Consider the following 23,516-nt stretch of genomic DNA (forward strand, 5'->3'; position numbering starts at 1 on the left):
TTTAGGGAGTTTCCGCCACTTTGCATGAGGGTGGTGTGTAAATACAACTGTTGTTTTGGTATATCAAGAAAGTGCACTTGTGGATGCTGATTTCCTTAGTGTCCCGACATTAGATGTTGATTTCTAATGTTCCGATGGATGATATTGTTTCCTGATATCGGTCGAGGGCTAAGTTTAGAACCCAGTAATAAAATATAACCTATGTCACAGGGATTCAGCTAGCAGGGTGCCGCACCCGCGTCGACGCGACTCGACGCGGGTGCGTGTGCGGGTGTGGTACCGGGTGCGGTCAACCCTATCCTGGGTGCGTTGACCGCACCCAAGATCATTTAGGTCCATTCTTGTTTTGGATTTTTTTTTTTTTAAAAAAATTGCCCAAATGGGCTGCGAATTTTTTTTTAAAAAAAGTAATGCTGACAGCAGCTACTGTCAGCTGCTGACAGCAACTGTCAGAACAGCTGCAGCAGTCTGCTGACAGCAGTTGTCTGTCAGCTGCAGTAGCTGACAGACAGCTGTTGACCCCCTTTATATATATATATATATATATATATATATTTACATTTTTGCCCCTGCCGCACCCCCGCACCCGGGTTTTTTGGAAGTGCCGAATCCCCGCACCCGCACCCGCGCCCGCACCCATGTGACATAGAATATAACTTGTGTGTTAAGTTACCTTGAGAACCCTACTTAACCTCGGAAATTCTTACCCGTTTTGAATATCAGCGGGCAATGGTAATAATAAAAAGTGGAACTTAAATGTGTGTGCATCCTAATAGGTGTTAGAAACTGGTACTCCACTGTAAATCACAAGAGGGAGAGGAATAGAAAGGGAGAGAGGCGTCGGTGGCTGCAGGAAAACCCAAATTAGGGTATGCGGTTTCTTTTCATTTAATATATACACGTACAGTGTAATTAGGTATTACATAAAGTGTGCAAATTACAACACATGCCATTAATGAGCATGTGTTAAAATAAAACTAAACAGATTGGGTTTGGATCCTGAGATCCAAGCCCAATCGTGACATCTTTTCACCCTCCCTCAAGTTGTACATGGTTTTGAACCATGAACAACTTGCCTTTTAACATCCAAAATTTGTCCTTGATAAGTCTTTTTGTAAACAAGTCAGCAACTTGATCAACAATCCCAACATATTCTGGTTCAATTTCCTTTTCTTCGATTATGTCTTACAAAATGTTGATCAATTTCAATATGCTTGGCACGACGACTGTGGTAGATAGGATTGAATAACATGCTCATGGCACTTTGATCATCACACAAGAGAACGCTTTTAGAAATTGATTCTCCAACTTCTGTCAAGAGGTGTCTGACCCATGTTACTTCAGTTGTAGCAGCTGCCATTGATCTATATTCAGCTTCTGTGCTCGACCTGGCTATGGCCTTTTGTTTTCTACTGCTCCAGGAGACGAGATTTAGACCAATGAAAACACAATATTCTGAGACTGATCTACGCTCATCAGGATCTCCTGCCCAATCTGCATTTGTGTAAGTAAGAAGTTCATGCATGCGATGGCTATGCATACTCTTTCTGTATAGAAGTCCATCTCCAATAGTTCCCTTCAAATAGCGAAGAATGTGTTTAACAACTTCCATATGTCCAATATGTGGTTCATGCATGAACTGAGACACCTGATTGACCGAATAGACAATGTCAGGCCGAGTGAAGGTAAGATATTGAAGCATTCCTACTACCTTGCGATATCCTGTAGGATCCTCATACAAATCTCTATCTTGGGAACTGAGTTTCTAATGAAGTACATTGGGTGTGCTTAGAGGCTTGTAATCTGTCATACCTGCCTTACTAAGAACATCAACATTATACTTATGTTGAGTGAGTGTCATGCCTTCAGGAGTCCTATCAACTTCTACTCCAAGAAAGTATCGCAGTTTACCAAGATCCTTCATCTTAAATCTACGGTTCAAAAGTTCTTTGACCTGTTCAATATGTTCATTAAAGTTACCTGTAATGATAATGTCATCTATATATATCAATAACAGAGTAACTCTATCTTTGCATTTGAATATGAAAAGAGAATGATCAAGAAGAGACCGATTAAAGCCATATTGTTCTACTTCAAGGGAGAAACTGTCAAACTAAGATCGAGATGCCTGCTTCAGACCATATATAGCTTTCTTTAACCTGCACACATATTCTTTGGAATTCCCTTCGGTATACCCAGTGGGTTGCTCCATGTATACTTCCTCCTTCAGAGTTTTATGGAGAAATGCATTTTTTACATCCAGTTGACTGAGAGTCCACTGGTGCTCAACAACCAATGATAATATGATGCGGATAGTACTCATTTTCACAACTGGACTGAAGGTCTCATTATAGTCTTGTTCTTGCTCCTGTGTAAAGCCTTTGACAACCAATCTAGCCTTGTATCGCTCGATAGTACCATCCGACTTATACTTTATCTTATACACCCACTTTGAACCAACCACATTTTGATTGTGTGGTCTGGGAACGATATCCCAAGTGCCACACTCATGAAGAGTCTTCATTTCTTCGTTCATAGCTTCAATCCATCTTTTAGAATTTATTGCTTGATGAAACATGGTGGGTTGATCTTTCTTGCCCAAAGCGGTTAAAAAAAGTTGAAAATCCAGTGTGAAGTTCTCATAACTAACCCACCTATCAATAGGATGTCGAGGCCGGGTAGACCTTCTGTGAACAGATGATTGAATGGAAACAAAAGGAGAATTCAGCTCCTAATTAGAACTGGGGAGTATCTCCTTGTCACGTCGAGAGTAAACAATGCCTTTATACCTTTCGAGGGCCAATGATGGCTCAGAGATCACATTTTCCTGAGTTCTTTGCGCAACATTAGTCACGTTTCCCTCATCTCTTTGATTACAGTCTGAAGAACAAACACCGTCAATACTAGAAAAGATATCTGAGTTCAACCAAGGATGATAAACTTCAATTTCAGGAGGAGTGTCAACTTTATGACCAAAATTTGATTCATCAAACACAACATTTTTGGATATCTTGATGCGCCTGCTCACGGGATCATAGCATCTGTATCCTTTGTAATCATCAGCATATCCCACAAATCTGCACTGTAAGGCCTTATCCTGAAACTTGTGTCGCATTGAACTGTCAACATGAACATAACATACACACCCGAATACGCGCAAATCATGATAATTTGGATGCACACCATATAAAAAAAATGGGGTGATTTGTTTTCCAAGGCCTTTGCCCAGAAGGTAACTGGAAGATTACTATCATGCATCATGCTCATTGCACTTTCCACAATATGGCGATGTTTTCGTTCAGCAACTCCATTCTGTCGAGGTGTATATGAACAAAACACCTGCCTACTTATTCCATTTGTCTGGAAGAAATTAATAATGTCATTTGAAGAGAACTCACCCCCTCCATCACATTGGAAACAAGTAATATTTTCAGAGAATTTATTTTGAACAAAGGAATGAAAATTCTGAAACAATTTGAAAGTTTCAGATTTACTTTTCATAGAGAAGATCTATGTATATCGAGAATAGCTATCAACAAAAATGAGATAATATCTAGTGCCAGACATAGAAGGAACTGGAGCCGAACCCCAAACATCAGAACATATAATTTCAAATGGTCTTGAAGCTCTTTTATTAATGGAATGAAATGGAAGAACATGACTCTTACACTGAAGACAACTAAAACATTTTTTATTATCGACGATTAAATCCAGACTTGACTTGAGAATAAGACTGCTTAATACAAGTTTATCAATAAAACGGCTACTGCAATGACCCAGACGACCATGCCAAAGGTTTGACTCAATACATTCAGAAATATTAAGGACACTCTCAGGAGGAATTGAAGATGATGATGTGAGCTTCAAGATGGAATCAACAGGTTGAACACGAGAGGAAGGATTCTCTTAGAACACGTACATATTTTATTGTCATATTCTTTCAGCGAACGTTTCCCTCGTGAGAAGGTCCTTAACATGAAAAGATGGAGTAAATTCAATTGAAGCATTAATGTCATCGACAAGCTTAGAGACAAAAACAATATTTTTCTTAATATCAGGAGCATGAATGACATTTGAAAGAACAAGGAAAGAATTGGACATAGGAATTACAGAATTTCCAATGTGTAAAATATGGTGATGAGACTCATCGCCAGTGACAATCCTATTTCTACCAACATAAGGAACATGGTTTAGGAGCTTACCAACATCGCCAGTGACATGAGTGGTTGCACCAGAATCAACATACCAAGTACCTTGATTATTCTGTTTGATGTTCAATTTAGCCAAGGCAGATAATAACTCTTTGACTTCTTCAATATTCTTCAATGTATCTGTACCTTTTCTTGACTCCAATTGTTTTCCTCTATTTTGCGGGTTATGCCAGCAATTGGCTTTGATGTGCCCCCTTTTGTGCAGAGAAAACAAGTAGGTATTGTCCTTTGCCTTTGCAGATTAGGAGACATACTGGGAGTAGGTAGTATTCCACGAGCTCCTTGTCCAGTCTTTTTTTGACCTCCCATTTTCTGAGATTCATACTTGTCACGTCCTCGACCATAAGTAACTCCTGTGGCAAGAACATTGTGTGCTCCAATGAAGTTGTGAATACTTTCGGAGAATCCCTTCAAGGTCATCTCATACTATAACAGCTTAGCACGTAGGTCTTCAAATATAGGTAAGTCTGGTAAACACAACAAAGAAGTAACCATCATGTGATAATCGGGTCCCAGACCACTCAAAGTCTACTGCACCATATCTTTGTCACTGACCACGCAACCCACAATGGCCAACTGATCCGTGATAGTCTTCATTTTATTTAAGTACTCCATGAGAGTCATGGAGTCCTTCATCAGCATTTGAAACTCTTTCTTTAAAAATAATATTCTAGCTTGAGAAACTTGTGAAAATGTATGAACAAGACGATGCCATAACTGCATAGCTGAGCAGTCATCTGGGATTGCCACAAGCACCTCCTGTGACAGAGTGGAAGTGATGTAGGCAACTAAAGCCTGGTCTCGCTTCATCCAGGATACATACTCTGGATTTCTAACAAAAGTAATTGAAGTTTCACCCTCCCCACTCTTGCCTTCTTGTGATATGAACTCTGGAGGAACAATAACAGAGTCATCCAAATGTCCAGAAAGATCCTAACTCTTTATGAATGGAATGATTTGCCTCTTCCAGGTTAAAAAATTAGAATTGTTCAGTTTCTCAGACACAAGTTTACTGAGAAAGTTGGAAGAAAGACCAGATTGCGAAGAAAAGAATGAATCCATAGACAATGGAAAGCGAAAACGAGGAGAATTAAGAGACCAGAAAATAAGAATTAAGAATTTAGAACAGATAACTGAATTTCAGAAAAACTCAACTGCCTTTTTTTTTTAAACCTGCAGACCCGAGACAGAATACGCAGTAAAGAAGAACTGCTCTAAATAAAATGAGTATTCAGTCGGCAAGAAAACACGTTAATATGAAAATAACGTGTTTTCTTTAATGTGGTTTCTTTCTAAATGAAAGAAAATTCAAGGTAGGGAGTAAGATAAAGTGTTGTCAACCAATCAAGGCAGAATGCAGATTCAGTTCTGACCTATTTAGGCAAGAAAGGAAGGAACAAATTTGACGTGATTTTAATCTTTGAAATAAAGCAAACATGGGTTTTGATATTACGTGGGTAAATAAACAGGAGAAGAAGAAAATAGATGCAGTAGTATAAAATAGGGAAGGAACAACAAGAGAAATAAAACGGAGGAGAAGAAATCAATATTATGGATTGGCAATGAAGAAAGGAACGATCTTCAAGGAAGAGAAAAATACCTTAGAAGAAGATGAAGGGGCTGAAACGATCTTCAAGGAAGGACCTGACGCACAGATACCATGTTAGAAACTGGTACTCCACTGTAAATCATAAGAGGGAGAGGAATAGAAAGGGAGAGAGGCGTCAGTGGCTGCAGGAAAACCCAAATTAGGGTCTGCAGTTTTTTTTCATTCAATATATACACGTACAGTGTAATTAGGGTATTACATAAAGTGTGTAAATTACAACACATGCCATTAATGAGCATGTGTTAAAATAAAACTAAACAGATTGGGTCTGGATCCTGAGATTCAAGCCCAATCATGACATCTTTTCAATAGAGACATGTATATGAAAGAGAACTTGATTAAAGATAATAAATTTTTCATGCATGTGCACTGACATCCTGCATTTTCATGTTATTCATTAGATCATGCATCTTTACTTGTTTCTGTACTTATGATGTATGGGTGAATGCATGATGTTTGTTACCTAATGCATGTTAAATGTTTTCTTGCTTAATTTGTGGTCCCTGTTGATTATTAAATTGTTCCCTCATGCTTAATAATTGGTTTCTATTGCATGAATAGTTAATTGAGATGTGAATTTATCATAATTGCATCGCTCTAAAATATTGCATGAATCTTATTTGTATTCTTTATGCTTATTTGTTTCATTAGAAAGATTCGTACGCAAAATTTCTTGAATTATGACATCCTACTTTTGTTGTTTTTCGTAGTTTCAGATGCCCAGTGAGGCAACTTGCTCATGAGAGTAGCTACGAAGGGACGACATGGCTGCTTGGCAGACTTCTCTCAGTTGTTTCTACGATTTGTGTCTTGCGCGTACCCCCAGGCCAGCTAATATCGAAATAAAAGTTATTTGTTCACATTCCTTGTTGATTACGTACTATTTGTTAATTAACTTCTTATGCTAGTTGTAGCATTTTACTTGGGCTAATTAATTGTTGATGTTAGTTGTGACTTTTCACTTGTTTCAATAGCTAAGCATGATAGAATTAAATGTATATACTTAATTCTGTTTTATATTGTCTTACTTGCGCACCTACCAGTTTTTCGTGAAACTGACTCATTTCATGGCCAAAATTGATGAATAGGTTACGAGACAGGCGATTGCGAGAAAGTCTCGAGATCCCACTGTTTCGGTTGTCAGCTCGCGTCCAGGACGTTTTGGTTTTTGGCAAGGGTTTCCTCGAGAAATCCAAATTTTGTATAACTTAAAGTTATTTCTAATACAAATGGCTTATTAAAATGTTTGCAAGTTATATATGTTTGAAAATGTGGATTTTTACGCTAACGCGTCTAAGGTTGTCAACTTGCCTTCATTTTTCAAAGAAATCGTTTCCGCGGATTTATTAAACAGAACTCTGAAATGAAAAAGATTTTTCTAGTCTTTCAAACTATTTAGAAATGTTTATAAGTTTGAAATTTTGGGGCGTTACGCCAACCCCCTTGGGGCTATTTGGATCTCACTTGTTTTAGTGATTTTTTTTTTGTTTACTTTTTTTGTGTTTGGGATTCTGTGCCACTTTGTGACAAATCATTTGTAGCAACTTCAAAGTGAATGCTAGCACTATCAAGAGAATGGTTTGCTAAGCATGTTCAGAAAATATTTGTGCTGGCTGGATGGTGAACAATGATTACAAAGTATGAATTAGGAGGACCAATTTCCAGGCCTTAGGTTCCATTATCTTGTTTCAGTTGAATGCAAATATAAGCAAAAGAACATTGTTTCTCTAGATGATAGCGAGGGTAGATTCATCTTCATCAGAATCAACTATTGGCTAGCGATCTTGTACCCCCCCAAACTACAGATGGCAGATCAGGTAGCTGAAAGTCTTTGGCATGCAGCCATAAAAGCAATGTGAGACAGAAGAGGAAGACTAACAGCTAATATGAGGAGATTAGCAGATGCTCACGGGACAAAGCATACAAATTGTCCACTCGGATGCTTAACCCTTGCTTTGCAATCGTTAGATCTAGTTGACCTTGTGGGGGTTTAGATTTTGGAAGGATAACCCTCCAGATTGCCACCCATAAGGTACTGAAATATTCTTGTATTATGCTTCTTATATCACTAATGATACAGGGAATTGTACCCCAACATTCTTTACTCAAAAGGGAAAAAAAGAAAAGAAAAGCCAAATCTCAATGAGAAAAATTGCCTAATCATGAGTGCCTCTAACATAAGATTTCACTCAAGTGGTTTAAATATTCATAAGCCAAATCACTTAGGCAAGAATCAAGTTAAGTAGCTGAACCTCTAACAGATGACTGCAATACTTTCTACAATATTGTCTTTGGCCACTATAATACACAGAAAGATCAAGTTTATATGAACAGAGAAGAAAAGGGCAAACCTTCAGAGGCCAAAGTGGCAAGAAAAGCATCTGAAAACCCGAGCTCTCGGAAACACGGAGAGTCATCTAGCCTGTTAAATTCATGAAAATCAACCCTCTTATATCATCCAATAAAAGCAATTCAATTTGACTAAAAAAGGAATAGCATATAATCAAGGGCAAATGATGATCAGACAAAACAACAAAACCTCTTATGAACATGCCAAGAAAATGAAAAACACAGACAGAATGTTAATTTGCTTCCATTTTACTGTTTATTGTGTGTTACTTACAGGTGGCATTTCTATTTTTTTTTAGTTTTTACTAACCACTGACAGCATTGCAATTATTTGTGATTCAAAAAATAAAAGAAAGAATGTTGTGTGACACAAACACTTTTCTTGGTATGCACATTCTGTGTCGACACGACATGATACAATACTTGGGCATACCAGGTTACACTTCTCTTTACTTGATCTTGCATTATAGTTACCCATTGTCTTCTTTCCCTTCTCAACTTGCTTATGAAAAGCTAAATCGCATCAACTTCTTAAACAATAACAAATGGACCAAATAGCTTTCTTTCAGAGTCATGATCTTTCTAGGCACCTAAATAGGTTAATTTGTCATGTTTAAAATGTTTCGCTTAAAAGGAAGAGTCTTTGTCACATGAGATGATCAACCAAGGAAGGCATGACATTTTTACCTCTTCCTAACATTTACCCATGAAAATATAATAGCACAAAATGGAATAGACTTTTTTATACAGGCAAAGTACTAGTGCAAAAAATTATCCCAACTGATTTTAGAAGCAAATTTTGGGCAGCAAAAAGGAACACTTCAGCAAGCTGTACAAAATACAAAGAACATTCTAGACTTTCTAGTGAACAATACTTGACTAACCGATCAAAAAGAACTGGCAGCTAGGGGTGGCAATCGGGTCGGGTTGGCGGGTCGACCCGGCGGGTTGGCGGGTCAGCATACCTCAACCCGAACCGACGGGTCGGCTGTGGCAAACACGAACCCGACCTATTTATTAAACGGGTAACCCGACACGACCTGCCAACCCGTTTAATAAACGGGTTGGGTCGGGTAAACGGGTTGGCGGGTCGGGTTGGCTGGCGGGTCGGGTCGGGTAAACGGGTTGGCGGGCGGGTGGGCGGATCGGGTAAACGGGTTGACCCGCCCGCCTAACCCGTTTATTAAACGGGTCAGCCGAGTTGGCATACCCCTAACACGAACCCGACCCGTTTAATAAACGGGTTAGGTGGGTTGACCCGTTTATTAAACGGGTTAGTTTAAGCCAAACCCGAACCCGCCTAAGAGGCGGGTCGGGTTGGCGGGTCGTGTCAGGTTTTGCTGGCAGCTCTTGCTACTTGGATCTTAAACAAGATGATTTTGGAGCATGGCATATTGACTTTGGCGCTTTAAATTTCTCAGGTGGTATAAGTTTCATAATTTTAAGTGCATATAAAGATAGAAATAACATTATTACTGTCCACACTATTTCAAATATTAGAAATGCGTTCATTCAACTATCTTATTATAACTTTCTGCTGTTACCAAATACCTTTTATGTTTCTAATATGAAAGGGAACCTTGCTTCCATATTGCAGCTTATAGAGGACATAATGGTTGCCCAAGGTTCCACACATGAACATAGTTCAGATATGAAGAAACCATCAGCCTATCTGTCAAAATAGGCACAATTGGAATAATTATCCCTTGCTATTTATCATGATCAGCCACTTCATCAATTGAATGTTAAAACAACCTTTTTGTGCAGTGGGTTGAAGAAAGAAGCATACATAGACTAGCCTTCAAGGTGTACTGAACAAGACCGAAGAACATATAAATGCAAATTAAATAAGAAATATATGAATTGAAACAAGCATATGGGTCTTGGTTCAAAAGTTTTTTATTGGAAGTGTAGAAGGCTAGAAGCATATTTTTAAAATCCTTTTGATCATTCACTATTCATCTACAAAACAAATGAAGAGGTCTCATTAATAATTATTTATGTAATTAACAATATTATCATTACATAGCACTCAGATGAAGACACTGAGAAATTTAAACATCTCTTGAATCACAATGAAATGGACTTGGGAATTTTCTAGGAGTTAAAGCTGATAGAAGAAATCACGAGTCTACATGGATGCATAGAGGAATTATTGGCAAAAACAGAGATGAAATATTGCAAGGAATTTGCCACTAATAGTCCTATTCATTAAAGGCCTGGTGCAAAAGAATGCAATGTGTATAAAGATGCTACTAAACATCATAGCATAGTTAGTGTGCTGTAGTATCTCACTGTTACTAGACAGACTGTGTGTATGTTGTAAACTATGTTTAGAATTCATACATGAATCAAGAAAAGTATTGAGGATACTTAGGTATATGAAATATATAATTAATCATTAATTGGTGTATGAGAAAAGATTTCCAAATGTAGATATAGTTATTACAATTTATCCAAATGTTGATTGGGCAAGTGACCTTAAGAAACAAATTCCAATTTTTTAATTTTGTACTTTTTTCCTAAAGAAACTTGGTATTTTGGAGTGCAAAAAGCAAACAACAATCACATCACCAAGCATGGAGGTGAATATAGATGCATGGTAGCAGTAACTTCTGAAGTGACATGACATGGATGAGACACCTTCTAAATGAAGAGAAGGAAAAGAGGTTGTGTTATCTTTTGAAAATCCAAGTGCAATCAATTTCTCACTGCATTTATTAGGGCACATTTTAATAGCGTGCAAAAAAACTACACAGGGATAATCTGTTAGGTTTTGATGTGAGGCCCGCAGCTGCTATCAAATGCAGGAGAAAAACCTACCCCATATTTTGTGTTTACAGGAAGTTTGACCTTTTCGCCATGGAGTTTTTATCTACGGATTATTTCTGATCAATGCTATCAAGCACACCCTTAGAGAAAAATAGTACATGTTGAAATTGATCAACGTTTTATAAGACATAATTTTGAAGAGAACTAGAAGCAAGGCTTGTTGGTTCACAGATGAAGTTGCAAACTTGCTTAGAAAAGGACCCACTAAAATAAAGATTTGATTCTAAAAATCCAAGTTGCCCATTGTTAAAGCCCATGTACAACTTGAGAAAGACTATCAGTGGAATAGAAGAGTAGCAGATAGTAATTTGCTTCATAGCAAAACAGAAAGAAAGAGAGACGACCTACACATTTAGTGTCATTTAGATTAAACCTCCAACATTCTGTCATCTCTTCTCTTCCTTCTTCGTCACATAACTTAAATCTTGCAGTTTGGAGACTCCAGCAGTGTAAATTAATCAACAAAAGCAATTCATTTTGACCCAAAAAAAAAACATACAAAACCTTCTATTTGTTAAGATATACATATACGTGTATATATATATATATATGTATATATACATGTATATGTATATATGTGTTTATTGTTAACTGAAATACCCATTAGGGGTATTTCAGTCTTTTTTCTGTAATAGGTGTCAGCCCATTAGGGGCTGACATTTCTGCATTTTATTTCATGTATTTATTTTTGTCTTTTTCTTTTTTTACCTTTTTGTCTTTTCAAATTTGATGGGACAACTCCATATAGCTGTTGGAGCTGCCCCAACAGCTATATTTATGATGGACAACTCCATATAGCTGTTGGAGCTGCCCCAACAGCTATATTTATGACTGTTGAGTGCAGCCCCAACAGCCATATTGAGTTGCACCCCATTGGCTCCATTGTATTATAAATTGGCCTCTTGTGCCTTTGTATTCCTAACTCATTCTTGAGTGCTTCTATGCAATAACAAGTTTGTAGACCCTTGTGTTGGGTGGTTTCGTGATTCAATCAAGTATTTTACTTGATTGAAAGTGTCTTCTTGCATGTGTATCGGATTCAATCCACTTCATTACATGGTATCAGAGCTTTGCTGGTCCAAAGGCAAGTTTTTTGAAGAAAGTTCGTGACAATATCAAGAGGACAATCGTACGCTTAGGGGATACAACAAATCAAGGATTGTTGCATCGGGAAGTGTGCCATCTCTCAAATAAGTGCTCGTATTTCACTCTTTTTTTCTTTCTTCTTCGTTTTCTACCCTTTCTCTTAGCCTTGTAAGGAAATGGAGAATGAAAGAGAGGTAATGGTCTCCATTCTCGTACGCCTAAACGATACAAACTATGTGATGTGGGCATCCATAGTTAAACACAAAATATGGGAAAATGGATTATGGGGTTTGGTGGGCGGTACCGAAAGAGAACCCAAGCTCATTCTTACGAAAAATGAGAATGGGAAAGAGGTTGCTCTTTAAGGAGAGGAAATGGGTAAAGTCGTTGCCGATTATGAGAAAAAATTGAAAGAATAGAGGATGGGCCACTCCAAAATAATTGGATGGCTCATCAATAGTGTGGACATCCACAAATGTTCTAGCTTAGCGAAATTTGATTTCGCTAGTGATGCATGGAAATATCTTAAAGACATGTATAGTCTTAAAGATATTGCACACATATGCAATGTCCAAAACAAGGTGAGAACCATGACCCAAGGAGAAATGAGTATTAGAGAATATTACAATGCATTTTCTCTCCTTTGGGATGAATTGGCTCTTCTTGAGTCAAAATGGCATTGTCCTCAAGATGTAGAACTCCGTGAAAATCAAATTAAAACGGATCATTTCTACCAAATTGTGAATGGGCTTAGGCCCAAATTTGAGGGAACTAAATCGGCTCCCCTTCATAGAGGAGGTGTGCCATCCATAGTCAAAACTCTTGAAGAATTGACTATGAAAGAAAATAGATTGAAAAAGCCTTCCACTTCAAAGAATGAAGAAACCGTGCTTGCTATGTCAAAGCCCGGTAATCATACTAGGAGTTATAAACCTCCTCACTTTGTGAAAAATGAGAATGAGAGAAATCCTAACAACTATGAGAGGAATGACAAAAAATGTGGCAAAATCATATGCTATCATTGTTATGAACCAGGACACATCAAGCCGTTTTGTCCAAAAAGAAAGAAAGAAGATCACCGAGATGATAAGAGAGTTGCTTCGGTGGAAAGGAATGATGTTGACAACTCCAAATGCATTGGCTCCCTGTCTTTAGCTCAATTAATGGAGGCGCTACAACCAATGTTCCAAACTCAAGCTTCTTCCTTTTCGGGGGCGGACGTATCCACAAGTGGTGACCCTGGTAAGACTTCTTGGATCTTAGACTCCGGTGCCTCTTTTCATATGACTCCAAATGAGTCAATATTATCTTAATGTCATTCTAACTCAAATGATTCTTATGTTTCAACCGCCGACGAAACATCCTTAAAAATCAAAAGTCTTAGAATCTTTCAAAAACAATCAAACTTTCACGTACCAAATATTAGGATTGTGCCAAAATTAAATTTGAACCTTTTATCGGTTTCACAAATTACGGATCATGGTTGTAAAGTTTTATTTTTCTTCTAATGATTGTTTAATACAGGATCTCCAGTCCGGGAAACCGATTGGGCAAGGCCATAGAAGAGGAGATCTCTATGTAATGGACAATCTTGAGTTATCAAAACAATCTTTTTGCAATTTTGTGAGAAAAAATATAGAAAATTGGCACAAAAGACTAGGACATCCTAGTGTGACCAAATTACACTTGTTTCCATTTCTTACTTATTATAAAGAAAAGAATTTGGTTTGTGAAGATTGCATTCTTGGCAAAATGAAAGTTTTACCCTTTGGGCAAAGACAATTTATATCCAAAAATCCATTTGAGTTAGTACATTTGGATGTATGGGGACCGGCCCCAGTTATATCTAAAGGCGGTGTATCTTACTATGTTATATTTGTAGATGATTATAGTAGACATTCTTGGATCTTTTTTCTTAAGCAAAAGTCAGAAGTACTTGATTGTTTTAAAAGATTTTTCTATTATATAAAGACTCAATTCAAAACCAATATTCAAATTTTTAGATTCGATTCTGGGGGGAATTTGTATCAAAAGAATTTAAAAAAATTCTTGATTCAAATGGCATCATTCATCAAAAATCTTGCCCTTACACTCCTCAAAAAAAATGGACTAGCTGAAAGAAAGCATAGGCATATTGTTGAGAACACTAGAACACTTCTTGTATCAAAAAATGTTCCAAAAATGTTTTGGGCAGAAGCTTCTCTTACAACAGTCTTTTTGATAAATAGAATGCCCTCAAAAGCTATTGAAAATATATCCCCTATTGAAAAATTGCTTAAAATCCCCCCCGATTATAAAAGATTGAGAGTCTTTGGATGTAAGTGTTTTGTTCTTACCCATAAGAACGACAAACTTTCTCCAAAAGCAATCCCTTGTATTTTTTTGGGCTATGTCGAAAATCAAAAGAGATATAGATGTTATGACAGGGAAAGGGACAAATTATATGTTTCACGAAATGTTACATTTCTTGAAAATGAAGATAGTTTTAGCAAGGAAAAAACCTAAGAAAACTATGATTATTCGTTTCTTTTTTATCTCATCAATGAACATGAAGGGTATGAAAATCTTCATAATGAGCATGAAAGTGAACATGAAGACTCTGACTCTCATGATGCAAGTGAAAATATAGACAACAATCTTAACAATATCAATCCATCCCATAGTAACATACAAACATATATTAGGCGGACCGAAGGGCACCCAGCATGTGCGTTAGAAAGATATTCTCAAAATCAAGATATTGATTCTGCTAGTATTAGAAAATCGGTAAGAATTTCAAAAGCCCTTAGTAGATTTGTATCCTATGATTCCTTTAAACCAAGATATCGAGCATGCTTAATGGCCATACACTCATATTTTGAACCATCATCCTACTATGAAGCTAAAAATCATCAAGAATGGATTAAAGCCATGAACGATGAATTAGAAGTATTAGAAAAGGCAAAAACTTGAGAAATTCAAACATTACCTAAAAGAAGAAAAACTATAGGATGTAGATGGGTTTACAAAATCAAAACCAAATGAGATGGGACATTGGAAAGATATAAAGTTAGACTAATAGCTAAGGGATACAGTCAAGAATATGAAATTGACTATGATGAGACCTTTGCCCCAGTTGCTCGAATGACGACTGTCAGAACTCTCATCTCTATAGCATCAATCCAAAAATGGCCAATTTTTCAAATGGATGTGAAAAATGTCTTTTTAAATGGTAATCTGGATGAGGAGGTCTACATGGATCCTTCACCAGGTTTGAATTTAGCACATGTGAAAACTCTTCGTCTACGAAAAGCCTTATATGGGTTAAAACAAGCTCCCAAAGCTTGGTATGATAGATTTAGTAATCTGATGACTCAACTGCATTTTAAATCTTGTTTTACTGACACTGCATTGTTTGTTAAGTCTTCCAATGCAGGGATGGTTATACTGTTATTTTACGTAGATGATATGATAATCACAGGAGGTGATAAGCAGGGAGTAAACCATATCAAAGATGTGCTTAAAGACAACTTTGATATGACAGATCTTGGCTTTTTACGGTATTTCCTTGGAATTAAAGTAACTTACTCACCTCGTGGTTATTTTTTGTCACAGAGTAAGTATGCCGCAAAAATCATAGAGAGATCAGGACTCTCAGATGAAGCATGTGAAGATGGAAATTCGTAACAAAATGGACGACAATTTTCTTGCTGACTGTATGACATTGTACATCGAACGAGAATATACTATGACTTTAGTTATAGATTCTTTTATAGAAGAATTTTATGCTATGGGTAACCATCGGGGTCCATTTTAGTTGGTACTTTTGTATTTTGATTTATTTTGTCATAAATAAAATTTATGCATTGTTATGAACTTCAAATTATCGCACTAGTGTTATATATTGTCATTAGATAATGTTTAAGAACTTTCCGTTGAGGTTGAGAAAGACTGCAGCAAATAGTTTGATTTGTCCATATCAGTGTTATTAAAAACGCGCCTCAAGGCGCAAAAAGCGTGCCTCGCCTCAAGGCGAGAGGCTTTTTGCCTTGAGGCGCATGTGTAAAGCGCAAAACCCTCGAGGCGTGCGCCTCATAGGCCTTGAGGCGCGCCTCAGGCTGAGGCGTACACGCCTCAAAGCCTTTGGTCAAATGAGGGTCAAAACCCTCATTCGACCAAAAATTAGGGATAAACCCCCGACCCTTTATGTATTGAATCAACAATTTTCGAACCCCTCTTTCTGTTTTTTTTCTCACAGCAATCTCTCCCTCTTGACTCTCACATATGCAGCATTCTCTCTGTCTCTCTCGTGGTGGAGCCGAAACAGGCACGCCTCTCTCGTGGTGGAGCCGAAACAGGTACGTCTCCCTCTAGTCTTTCAGCTGGTTCTCCTAGCAGATGATGGCGTAGCGAGCGAGCCCGTTGGCATTCTCGTGGATGGAGAGCCCCAATCGTGATAAAGTACCAACAGCCCCAATGCACCAGCGGATCCGGTGCCTTCAGCTTGACTCAATACCCCGTTGACATAATGAGTAGCCACCGCGGTGGTGAATTGCCGATAAGTTTAAAATAGCACGATTTTATCACGATGATTTCAAATGCCCGTGTCTTACGATAAGAAAACACTATTTATCAGATATCACCGGTTTTGAAAATATTGCAGGTTTTTATTATAATATTAAAATAAGTATCACTGTAAAAAAACACTTTTGCAGTATTTTTTTATGTTATTTCTATTTTTGTATTGTATATATAGTTCGTATTTAATATATGTTGATACTTTCCCAAGATTTATCCTTACTTTTTAACGTATCGTGAGATTTGGTACATGGGTACAACTACCACCATTAGTGAATAGTGGGATCAAACTTGGATCTGAATCTGATTTGCAGAATATTCAGTTATTTTTTTACTCCTGGGTGCTGGATCCACTGAAAATGGGCAAAACATATTGATCATGATTTCAAGCACGGCAGACCTAAGGCGTAGCGGGATGGGGCCTAGACTGTTTGATGGGTAGTTTAGGTTCAAATCTCATGGGCGTCACCCCCTGCCGAAGCTTGGCAACTCGCTGGGGTCGAGGGGTAAGCCCTCGGAGTTTTATGCCGACATGGATAGAGACCGTAGTACGATAGGTTGAGCCAGCATGGCTAGGTCTCTGCACCAGGGGGCGGTTTCTTCGAATAAAAAAAATGATTTCAAGCACGGGGCTCTCCTTGTCTGGTAGGATCAGCTAGTGCACCTTGTGTTGGGAAGTTGCAGGTTCAAAACCCAATGGTATATTTGTATAACTGGTAGGAGTCTGCCTAACCGCAGCTTGGCTTAAAAAAAAAATGATTTCAAGCAAGTAAAATGGGTTGAGTGATGCTAATTTCGACCCAGATCTGTTCATATTTGTTTTACGTGATTTCACCCATATCTAACTGTACCTGATTATATATATGTGCTTTGAATTGGACCCAGATTAGAAAATATACTAGTGGACCCAATAATATATGAGCCAGATTTGGTTCGGACTCGAGTTAGAACTCTAATTGATTTGTGTCCTTAACAAACACCACACTTTACTCTTTCTTTTTTTTTAATCCACCAAAATTTGCTCAGGGTCCTCGCCTAACTTCAAGGTGCAAGTATACAAAGTGGGGCTAATGTCTGATATTTTTAGATATTTTTTTATAATTTTTTAAAAGTTTTCAAAAAAAAATTTGAGGCTTACGCTTTACGCCTCGTCTCGGTTTTTGGCGGAGCGCCTCGCTACGCCTCAACGCTTTTCACAACACTGGTCCATATGAAATAGATTTTTATTAATAATTGTAGCCATTTTTTATTTTATCTCAAAAAAAGATCGGGGGCGCAGCCCCCGAACCACAGACTATCACACCAAAATTTTTTTTTTTGCTACAACCATGTTTTTTTGAAAAATCATAGAGAGCTCGGGACTCTCAGATGAAAAACGGGTTGACACTCCAAAGGTCATAAATGCAAAAATGAAGAAAGACGATGGAGAACCTCTGCAAGATCCAACCCCATACAGACAAATGATTGAAGCTTTGTCCTACCTTTCTATTACTTGTTCTGATATCTCTCATGCTATTCACTCTGCCAGTCAATTTAAGCATGCTCCCACTACAGTACATATGACTGTTGTAATGAGAATTATTAGATATATTAAGAATTCTATAAGTCATTGATTGTTTTTATCATCTTCTTTCTCATTAGAAGTCATTGCATACTCAGATTCTGACTGGGAAGGGAATGTGAATGATAGACGCTTAACTACTGGTTTGCGTGTTTTTGTAGGTGACTCCCTAATCTCCTAGCGATGCAAGAAGCAACAGAAGGTGTCTCTCTCCTCAACTGAAGCTGAGTATCGCGTCATGGCAACGACTACGTCTGAGTTAGTATGGTTGCGATAACTACTAGAGGATTTGGGAATTCACACCACAGAACCTTTCAGATTATGTTGTGACAACAAGAGTGTTGTATATATCGCGAGCAATCATACGTTTCATGAGATGACAAAACACATTGAAATGGATTGCCACTATGTTCGGGAAGAATTTCTGCGGAAGACTATCACACTGCCTTATGTTCCATCAGAGTATCAACTCGCAGACTTCTTCACCAAAGCACTTTCTTCACCCAGATTTCACTTCCTACTTGGCAAACTCTCGATTGTTGCACCATGAGTTTGAGGAGGGGTGTTAAGATATACATATACGTGTATATATACATGTATATGTATATATGTGTTTATTGTTAACTCAAATACCCATTAGGGGTATTTCGGTCTTTCCTTTGTAATAGGTGTGACATTTCTGCATTTTATTTCATGAATTTATTTTTGTCTTTTTCTTTTTTTACCTTTTTGTCTTTTTCAGATTTGATGGGACAACTCATATAGCTGTTGGAGCTGCCCCAACAGCTATATTTATGACTGTTGAGTGCAGCCCCAACAGCCATATTGAGCTGCACCCCATTGGCTCCATTGTATTATAAATTGGCCTCTTGTGGCCTTGTATTCCTAACTCATTCTTGAGTGCTTCTATGCAATAACAAGTTTGTAGACCCTTGTGTGGGTGGTTTCGTGATTCAATCAAGTATTTTTACTTGATTGAAAGTGTCTTCTTGCATGTGTATCGGATTCAATCCACTTCATTACACTATTAACACGTCAAACAATAAGTACGCATCAGAAAGCAGAAAAGCAAAGAGAGGTTAAAATGCAATGCATGTCACATAGGTACAGGTACAGGCTTGGGTGTGGGTGTGCGTATGTAGGGTATGACACTGGAATTTCAGAAAGGATAGGTGGGGTTACGGCTATACATATTATATATGCATGTACCTTTGAATGGTGTCAAACAGCACAGAACAGAAAAACTTTTATTCTGTGTTTCGTATTAAACAAACATATGTTGTTACCTCACCAAACAAACACCGTATCTTCGGATTGTTTGGTGTATCGATGGATTGATATATATTTTGCTGTAACTAAGTTGCATTATTGGCCTCCATGTTTTAGGACTTAATTTGTGACATTGGATAAAACCAACCCATCGATACACCAAACAATCCGTAAAGAAATCAACCATCACATCCTGTACTCGATCGAAGAAAAAGAAAAATGCCCAGGAACAAAAGTAAAGGGAAAGTCAACGAGAAAGATACAGTGGATCGTCTCTGATTGTCCCCCTCTCGACTTCTGAGGGAGAAACCGGCTCGAAGTCTATGTATCTACCAGAAATTGGAGTTCCTCCATCCAAATCCTCTCCAAGACCATCGGCGACGAGATCCACACCACCTTCAATCGGCTATAAGTCATGAGGAAGAAAACGATTGCGAAGGAAAAGCAAGTAACGCGGCAAGCAGTTAATTCCATTCAAGCAATCGAATCTTCGAAGACGACGAACCTAATTCGATGCCGAGCTCTTTCGCTTTCACTTCAATTTCTGCGATCCGCTTAGAATTGTCCTTGTAGATCTCACTGCAGTGACCGAGGAGCTCCTCGAAGGAGACGGTATCGACGACCATGGATTCGAGGGATTCGAGATCGCCGCTGAGGTTGGACACCTGGCGCTCAAGGCGATCCAGGAAACTGTTCGAGAACTCTGGAAACGAAGACGAGAGAGAGGATCTAATAGCGAGCGAGCGAGAGAGAGGGAGAGAGAGATTACCGAGGGGAATCGGCTTCCGATCAACGGATTCTCTGAGGGAAATGCAGTTCTTCTCGAGCCGATCGCAGTAAGACCGGAGGAATTTGCAGAACGCCATCGCCGGATCGTCCATCTCTCTCTCTCTCTCTCTCTCTCTCTCTCTCTCTCTCTCTCTCTCTCTCTCCACCCACACCCACGCTCGTGATATTGGATGGAATGATCAGGCGGGAAGCGGATGCAAATGGTCAATGGCCGGATGTAACCTGACATCCGACCCGAATCCGAATCCGATTAGTCGGGTTTGGTAGCCAAATTCGGGTCGGATTAATAATTGGATTGACTTTTACATTTAAACCCGAACGCAAATCCGACTAAAACTGGAATCCAGCTAAAACCCGAACCTATTAAGTGTAATTATCAGGTTTTAAGCTAGTCGGACACTGATTCTGTTTTATCTTTTTTTGGTTCAACTCCGAATCCGAATTTGAATCTGATTAAGTTGGACTCAACTACGCCACAAAAACATGTCGATAAGAGGACTAGTGACATGGATTCGATTTGCAAGTTCGATTGGTTTTGGAAGACAGGACACGAGGACACTGTTTTTTTAATTTTTAATAAATAAAAAACTAAATTTTGATATTTTAAACATATCTTTATTAAAACTAAAACTTTTAACTTTTAAAAATAATACAATAATATTAAAATATTATCCATACGTGTCAATTAATGTGTCCGCGTGTCCAAGCATGTCTGCTTGTATCAATAGGGACACACCATTAAAATTGCGTGTTCCTGTGACATAGGGACTCAGTAATGCCTAGATCCAACCTGAGTTCGAACCTTTTACATCCCTATAAATGGGCTGGAGGTCGGACTGGTTTTGCCGGGTATGGATCCAAACAAAAAAGTTGGGTCCGATTGCTAAATTTAAGTGCGGATGTAGATGAATCGGATTCGGTTGGGATGTATGCATTACTGAAGCTCACCTGACTAGATTCAGAATTGGATGGAAAAGCTCATACCGAATCAAGATCCGACTGTCACAAATAGTTTACTGGATTCAGCGTTATATGGAAATAGCTAATACCCAATCAAGATCCGATGAGCTTGAATAGCTAATATCTGTCAAACTTGCACATAAAACTCTACAAGGACATTTGATAGCCTCAGATTTTAGATCCGAGGATCCGATGTGGCGTACGGCAAGCTGAAGTGGTGTCGGGCCCACACCAATACCCGAAGCTTCACAAACACTGGATCTTGGATCGAGCTTGTATAAAAGGGAATCAAAGAGAAATCCTGAATCTGAGAGGGGATAGGGGAGGGTCCCTGAATCTCAAATCCGAGGATGTTCCTGGGATTTAGATCCAAGAGAATAAAAAACACCTTATATCTATGTCACTAGGATACGTCGACACAAAGACACATGACTCGACTTCGACGTTCAAGTTCAAAAATTTGTAGGGAATTAGGACACGAGGGCATGTAGTTTTTGTGGTTTTATTTAATAAAAACATTTTTTGATATTTTAATAATAAAAGGGCATTTCTAATAATGTAAAAAGTAGTAAAACATCATTATAAAAAATTAAAACAATGTCCATGTGTGTTGTGGTGTCAGAGCATTTTACTCGTGTCACAATTGGACACACCCAAAATGGCGTGTCCCAGTGTCATAGCATTTTACTTGTCGTGAGACTTTTCAGGTTCAAAACCCAATGGTACGTTGGTGGGGTCGGACTAACCCCAGCTTGCCTTTCAAAAAAAAAAAAAAAAAGCAAAAGCCTAAAAACTAATGCTGGGTAGGGGTGGCAATCAGGTCGGGTCGGTGGGTTGGCGGGTCAGAATACATCAACACGAATACGGCCCGTTTATTAAACTAGTCAGATGTGGCAAACACGAACACGACCCATTTATTACACTACATGGTTAATCCGTTTAATAAACAGGTCAGATCGACACAACACAATGACCCATTTATTAAACGGGTCAACCCGATAACATAGACATTTTTTTTTACGATTTGGTTTGGTTCGGACTATTGGTCAAACAGGAGTTAGGGTTAGATAAGTTATATATATATATAAACGGTTTGTGGGTTGACGGGTTCATGTAAACGGGTTGACCCGCCCGCCTAACTCGTTTATTAAACGGGTCAAACAGGTTGGCGGGTTGGCATACCCCTAACACGAACACGACCCGTTTAATAAACGGGTTGGATGGGTCAACCTGTTTACGACACGAACCTGTTTAAGCCAAACCCTAACCCGGCTAAGAAGCGGGTTGGCGGGTCGGGTCAGATTTTGCCACCCCTAATGCCCATCAAGAAAGTCTCTCGTGGAAAGAAATGGAGAGGAGATGACCGGCGTAACATTCTCATTGTTCCATGTACTTCTCAAAGCACTCTTGAGCATCTTCCTAGAGAACTATAAAGTAGAAAAAATGTTTAAATAAAATAAAAATGAAGACATAATCATCAAAAAGCGCCTGTAGCTCAGTGGATAGAGCGTCTGTTTCCTAAGCAGAAAGTCGTAGGTTCGACCCCTACCTGGCGCGTCTCTTCCAAACAATTTTTTATTGTCTTTTCATGTGGGGGTAAGAACCATTGCTTTTTATTTGTTTTTCCTGTATTTGAAAAAGAAAAACTCTCATAGATGAGAGAAACAGTGAAAAAGTGTGAAAAAAAATCAAGAGAGAGAGAAGGAGTGTGGTGATGGTGGAGAGTGTAAAAATAAATTTTCTCTAAGTAGAAAACATTCCTCCCTCCATGAAGAAATGTTTCATATAAAAAAGTGTACTTTTTAGAAATTCTCTCAGCAAAAAAGTCTCGCTTGTTTGAAAGGGTCGAAAATTTTGTATGGCCTGATTTTCCATTTTGTTTAGCTTTTCCTACATCTTTCTCCCTTACAAACGTGACATTATAGATAGAGTGAATAAGTTCAGATTGTTTACCCATATCTGGAATTTCAGGAGGTGAGGAACATTTTTCAATAGTAACCTTCATTATGCTTTGTCACATTCTTCCTAATCAATTGTATATGAAAAGTAGGCTAATAAATGTAACAAATGCCCCCTTCAATGATGTTTGAGTATCACTACACGACATGCAGGCTATTAATTAACCATTGTCAGTTTGTGATTTATATTTTTGCCTTGGAAGGTCATTTTTCTCAGGCTTTGCAAAAAGTACCTTGACATTTTCAATAGTATAAAAAGGAACAAAAATTCAGGCAGGAAAATTAGAATATATTTCCTTCTCTAGAAAATGCTGACTAAGACACATGAATCCTGA

The 23,516-nt window shown here is 38.3% G+C and overlaps 1 protein-coding gene and 1 non-coding gene across 4 annotated transcripts in view; one reads left to right on the forward strand and one right to left on the reverse strand.

The window, feature by feature from the left end:
• Positions 1-20,384, reverse strand: part of LOC149829380 (uncharacterized) — a 34,680-nt gene extending 14,296 nt beyond the window's left edge. For 2 of the 3 annotated variants that reach the window (XR_016434446.1, XM_090018081.1), the window contains exons 1-3: positions 19,980-20,347; positions 19,738-19,870; positions 8,172-8,242 (exon numbers count right to left, since the gene is read on the reverse strand). Coding sequence is in view for 2 of the 3 variants with exons in the window: in XM_090018081.1 (XP_089874207.1) it covers positions 8,172-8,242; positions 19,738-19,870; positions 19,980-20,340 (565 nt within the window). In the remaining variant the exon portion in view is untranslated. Of the gene's footprint in view, positions 1-8,171; positions 8,243-19,737; positions 19,871-19,979 lie in introns of all 3 variants that reach the window. The other variant, XM_090018082.1, reaches the window with a different exon arrangement.
• Positions 20,385-22,707: 2,323 nt separating this feature from the next.
• Positions 22,708-22,780, forward strand: TRNAR-CCU (transfer RNA arginine (anticodon CCU)). The gene has a single exon. It is a non-coding gene; the product is annotated as a tRNA-Arg (tRNA).
• The last annotated feature ends 736 nt before the right edge of the window (positions 22,781-23,516 follow it).

Source organism: Nuphar pumila, chromosome 9 (assembly GCF_984573655.1).
Source record: "Nuphar pumila chromosome 9, dmNupPumi1.hap1.1, whole genome shotgun sequence".
In the NCBI taxonomy this organism is placed as follows: Eukaryota; Viridiplantae; Streptophyta; class Magnoliopsida; order Nymphaeales; family Nymphaeaceae; genus Nuphar; species Nuphar pumila.